Source organism: Lissotriton helveticus, chromosome 1_1, assembly GCF_964261635.1.
Source record: "Lissotriton helveticus chromosome 1_1, aLisHel1.1, whole genome shotgun sequence".
NCBI classification, from domain to species: Eukaryota; Metazoa; Chordata; class Amphibia; order Caudata; family Salamandridae; genus Lissotriton; species Lissotriton helveticus.
Window position 1 is genome coordinate 379,467,092 of NC_136057.1, and position 6,029 is coordinate 379,473,120.

The 6,029-nt window shown below is 44.6% G+C and overlaps 1 protein-coding gene across 4 annotated transcripts in view; it reads left to right on the forward strand.

Moving 5' to 3' along the window:
• LOC144809415 (sodium- and chloride-dependent GABA transporter 2-like) overlaps positions 1 to 5,348 on the forward strand; it is a 944,332-nt gene extending 938,984 nt beyond the window's left edge. For all 4 annotated transcript variants that reach the window (XM_078673711.1, XM_078673714.1, XM_078673713.1 and 1 more), the window contains 2 exons: positions 1,707 to 1,877; positions 4,822 to 5,348. In XM_078673711.1, the coding sequence (XP_078529837.1) occupies positions 1,707 to 1,877; positions 4,822 to 4,959 (309 nt within the window). In that variant the 3' untranslated portion in view covers positions 4,960 to 5,348. The remainder of the gene's footprint in view (positions 1 to 1,706; positions 1,878 to 4,821) is intronic.
• The last annotated feature ends 681 nt before the right edge of the window (positions 5,349 to 6,029 follow it).

The window sequence follows — 6,029 nt, forward strand, 5'->3', positions numbered from 1 at the left end:
ATGAGGTTGCCTTGATGGGATGCATGTGATGGAGTGAGTGGTTGTATTGTTTGCATGTGTGTGTGAAGGAAATGGGAAAGATACACAATTTTGTAATGAACAGTAGTGTAGGGCTGGGTATGGAATGTAAGAACAGGCCTTTAGATGCCCAGCAGGGGACTATGTCTTCCCTTAGTTGCAAACATACTGTGGGGTCTGCAGTAATAGGCTTCACTGTGTTAAATGGTGGCTGATGATGTCTGCAGTGCGGGATGCACTTCCTCCTCCTGTTGAGACCTTCTCTTGTGGTGGGAAGGGGGGTAGTTGGACAAGATATGTCAATACATTATGAGGATGGAGTACGTTTCATTCTCTTACTCAGCTTAAGGACTGTGATGCATTTGTTTGTGAATTTGAATCAAAACTTTTGTAATGTTAGGATTGTCTGACTTTTAAGTCCTCTATTTGTAAGGCTGAAAGGAGTCCCCATATTCATAAGAGAGTTGGAAAAAGGTCACTTACAATTGTATTGTTGTTCCCATTAGTTTGACTAAAAGACTGTTAGCCTGGTGTGATATGATTGTAGCACCTGGATGGTCGAGTGAGAGCTCTGTGTATTGCAGTGTCAGTGTCAGTATAGAAGCGGATCAACATTGCCTCTGGTAGAGTGGGATGATAGGTTATGCAGATTTGCAGAGCGGAATATCACCTGGGATAAAGCGCTGGTGCTGAGAAGGTGTGAGTCTAGCTCAACCTAGAGAACAGGGTGACTACCCAAAAATCCAAGTCTTAAGCTCTTTGCAGAATGCAGAGGAGGAAGCTCATCTGTGTAGTCGCATGTAGTTCGACGCTTTAGGAGTGATGTAAAAGATGGCTTGACTGCCCGATCTGATATTCCATATGTGTAGGATGCGTGTGTTGCGTGGATTCTGGTTCTCCATATGCGCGGGATGTGTGTAAGGAGGAGTCCAGATAGGGAGGTGTCTGGAAGGTTTGTGAAAACAGATGTTATTGTTGAGCTGGAACAGTGTTATGTAGTGCCTTGAAAGTGTGGTCGAGGATGACACCTGTGAGCCAATGTAAAGTTGGTATGCCAGCCACCACAGCACTGCTAGTGTCAATGAAGTTAAAATGTGCATGCCTGTATGTATGTTGTAGCTCAGAAGGTATTCAGCACAGCATTAGTTGTGCCAATGCGGAATAAGAGGTGGACCTTAAAAAACACTCAAAGGTCATTTGATTAAATGACAGATCATCATCCATAGATGGTTTAGTTGAAAGTTATTCGATTTGGTCACTTGTTATATATATATATATAGATTTGGCATAAGGTAACAATATAGCACATATAAAAGAAATGTAGTTTGAGTCTGTAGATGTGGTCTGATTACCTTCGAAGCCTGTCCTTTGTGCCACTTTATTTGGGTATTAATTTCTGGATCTTTAGTCGTTATAGAAAAATGATTGTTAAGGGTTACATTTTAGAAACAGTTTTTCTATCCAGAATTCCTAATTTGGGAAGGTTTTATTTAAAGCCAGGAAATAATCCCCATGCTGTTAGATCAGTCCACCGCACTCATAAGGGCAGTCAGACAGATCAATCCACTCAACGGTTGTGTTGTAGATGACCCAAATAAGAACTCATCACAATCCTCTTTTTCTTCTGTCTTTTTTGATGCATATTTGTCTCATCAGGTCTAGATCTTCTCTTCTATTTTACTCTACAGGCAACCTTCTTATTCTCTATTATTAAATATACGCCCCTGACGTACAACAAAAAGTATGTATACCCATGGTGGGGTGATGCTGTAGGCTGGATGCTGGCCATATGCTCCATGCTCTGCATCCCACTCTGGATCTTCTATAAACTCTACTCTATCAAAGGCTCCTTGACTGAGGTAAGTTTTGACTTCTGGTAGGTCATGAATTCTTCATTTTATCAAAAGTGTGTCATCAGAATGTAAAAACATTGATTAGGAAACAGAACCAATAGACCAAATACCTCCTGTTGAATGTACAGTGGTTCAACACATTAAAAATTTAAAATCACTTCCAACCCTTTTCATCTGGCAAACATGTCCTCATTTTTAAACTATTATCCTGAAAAATGTGAAGCATGTTCAATTATTGTGTAATAAGAACTCTGCTCTTAGATGAGTGGAATGTTTACACATGAGCTGTTGGAAAGCATGCCCTAAAGATCCTATCTAGTCTATTCATTGAGGATTTGTACCTGCATACTGCATATGTGATAGCCATGTTTATTCCCGGATACAATGGTAAGGATTAAAACCTTAACTCCAGTGTAGTAGCCAATGGCAGCCAACATAGTCCTCCAAAGCATAAGGGAGTTGGGTTCTGCCCTCAGGAGCTGCTAGTGACATCTGAAAGCAGTGGTGCGAATCAAGAGCAGCAGTTCTCGGGGCTCACGGATAGCTAACAGGATTAACTTAATAATGGCCTGTAGCCAGGGTTGGTTTCTGATGATGGGCTAAGAGGCCACAACCCTCCAACTTTCCAAGCCTTATGAATGGTAATTGCAAAACGTAATTACCATCCACATTGCCATTGCCTGCTTAGCTTGATGTTCGCAGAAATGGACGTCAGCCAGTTTTTCTTATAAAACGTGCTATTATGCATGTGCCAGTTATATAGTTGTAGGTGCAGCAGTGAATGTTAGGCAGCCTATGAGTTGACATGCTGCCAACCTGGGTCTTCAATACTTGGGGGCCCTTTGGGACCATCCACTAGTGAACCGATAAGTGTCACATTCTGAAGCAGCTCAGGCGTGTACAGTGTCAGCCCTGTACTCCCAGGCCTGCTTGTCAATTATTTACTGCCTCTCACGACCCCTCCCTTTCCCAAGTCGTCCTTGGGTAATGAGTTGGAAAAAGGATGAGTAGCAATCTTTGCATGAGGACCTGATGTCACAGAGTCATGAGACTTAACTCACAGCTCTGTCAGGCCGGGTCATGTGCTCCTTGCTTTAAACAGTACAGTGCGCTTGCTTCTGCGCCTTATGTATCTGTTTAGGGCATTTCAGCACCTTGTGAAAACAACTGCTGGTGTGCATTTCCTTCGTCTACAACACCAACTAGAGTTAGACAGAGGTGAGCTGAGGGCAAGAATTACAATTTGGGTAAGTCAAGTCTTGTAAGCAAACTAGGGGGTCAATTAGGATGGCGGACGGACAAAGTCCGTCCGCCATCCTGTCGGAGGACGGGACCATCCACCACAGGGGCGGAGGTCCCGTCCGTGGAATTAGGATCTACCCGCCACAGTGGCGGGTGCATTCCGCATTTTTAACACTGCGGCGGGCGGTGCTGTGCGTTTCAAAGCACAACATGACAGGCACCGCGCGGTGCCTGCCATGTTGTATTTTGAAATGCAGGGGGGTACCATAGGTACCCCCCATGTCCACCCCCCACCCTCACCTTCACCCTGGGGGCCCGCAACGGGCCCCCAAAGCAAGGACCGTATGCCTTTTCTGCCATGGAAAGGCATAGCCCCCAGCACATCCTAATATGGCTGGCGGTGTCTGATAGACACCGCCACCATATTAGAGCTTTTCCGCCGCGGTCACAAGGCGACCGCAACGGAAAAATGGCGGACGGGAAGTCTTCCCGTCCGCCACGGTCCCCCCGCTATTGTAATATGGCGGGCGGGGAATAGGTGGCGGACGGGCAAGGATGGCGGACGGATGGCCACCGCCTGCATGGCGGTGGCGATCCGTCCGCCATTCTAATTGACCCCATGGATTTTAAATGTGCACACAAAAGCTCATTTGATGCTCTTCAATCATGGCCCTCAATGGGAATGTAAGCTGGTTTTCAAAAAACAAAGCTTCACCTGCTCATTAGCAACAACAGAGAAATCCACTGGGTGGTCACACAAGAGAGTGCATTTACCTGCAGAACATTGTAACCTCTAGCCAAAATATGCAATGCCCTGTCCTTTTTCTGTCCCATATTTTTGTATTGGGAACACCGCATTCTGCACCAGTTTTTAACTTAATGTGTATTTTTATAAGATTTTTATCGTGTTGATAAAACATACAATAACGTAGATTTACTTCCTCAGAAGAGTTGAGACAAACAGGATGTCCCTGTTTTATGAGAGTCGCATAGTTGCATTTGAGAGTTGATTTATGACTTTGACCTGTTTCCTGGTGGGGCGGGGGGGCGGTTGTACAGTGTTTTCTTCGTCTCTGTATGGCCTCTCATATCTTCTTGGAGAGGGGAGGGGTGGCTGAAGGATTGGTGAAGCTTTGGACAGTTTGCCTCATGATGGATGGGTTTTACCCACTACGCCTGTCCAATGGCGCCCGTTACTGGTTACTGATTACTGCCCTAGTGGCAGCTGAACAATGCCTATGGACTTAAAAAGCAATCAATAAAAGCAGAACATGATAAATTGCACTGTGTATGGTGCTGTTTCAGAAATATCAAGAAAAAGAACATACCACTTGTCTTAGGTGGGGCTGGCAGAGGGGCGCGGTTAAAGCATGGGTTTAAACAAGGGCTGACATTGTGGGGTCTTTTGGGGTTAGTCTCTGTGGAGGAATGACATGTCACAGCAGGTGACGTCCCAACTCACACTGTAGTCCTGTGCACAAGATGGAGAGGAAGTCGTTCCTCAGCTGGGAAGTGATAATCAAATTACTTAATGGTAATCTCCATTACTTCTGACCTTTGCCTCTAGGCCATTTCATGCTAGTTTGGATAGACAAATGTTCATGTACCAACCACTACCCAGTAATATATGTACAACTACACAAGGCAGCTCAAAGTATGATTGCATTTTTGTTTCAATAAATATAATTGTCTTTTGCTTGATTTTCAGAGGTGGCACCAACTCACCAGTTCAGACGTGGAACTGCCTCAGAGGCTGCCTGATCCAAAGAACATCTTTTCAGATCCATCACATCGACCTTCAGAGGCTGTGCACCTAGCTCCAACAGAGCAAGAATCAAACTGTTAGGATACGGGCGACAAATGGACAGTTTTTATATCACGTTGTATTGATTGATTTTCTTATTACTAGTACAATCCTATCACTCCTTATCAACACCACTCAAGCTGGCCTGGATCAAACAGATGCTGGAAAAGGATGAAGCAGTATTTGGCCTGGAAAGATTCGAAGACGTGCTTCTTTCCTTGCATTTGTTCCCACATACTTGAAATCAGAGGAAATATAGGGATAGGCTGCAGCCAAATGGACTCAGAGGCTGAGCACATATAAAATCAGTAAGAAATTCACAGAGACTTTGAAAGTTTTTTGTATGTTTTCTCAACTGAAACATGTACAATAGAGAATTGCAACTACTCATTCCATTAAATCCATATCATTTTCCCCAACAGGGAAAGAAAGTTTGTCTCCTTATTAACTTCAACTGAATTTATAATGCATTAGGTTTATTTTTAACAAAAATGGGTTAATGCTCTGCAGGCCCTTCTACAAAACCAGTTAGGAGCATCCCAGAAGGCCTACCAGATACATCAGCGGCGGCTCCTCCGTTAAGGCGAGGAGCGCCACCCTACTGCTTTCTGAGCAGTGAATAAAGGAAAAATAAAATGATAATAAAACATGTTATTATCATTTTATTTTTCCTTACTATGTCTGGTATGTTGATTTATGGGTGGTGCAGGCCATCCTGATTGACAATGGGAGTTTGGGAGGAGGCGTGATACGCACTGCTACAAGCGTCGATATCTGTTTGGCCGGCTGCGTACGCCGACCAAACATACATGCACACTTAAGTTTCTCCAACCCAGCTACATTCCACAGCCGGGGGTAAGAAACAGCGCAGACTCCCTGTGCCTGACCGAGCATCAAACCAGCCCTCTCAAGCCAATCCCCATGCTGCTCTCATGCTGGCTGTAGCATGAGAACAGCGTCTGAATTGGATGGGGAGTCTGTGATGTGTCCCGGGAGCAGGAGAGCAGAGGAGGACTGAAGCGTTGGGCAGCATGAGGCAAGTCTTTTATTTATTTATTTTTAACCCCCACGGTATGGTTTTTCCACATTGAATACAGACTAATCCCTTGACG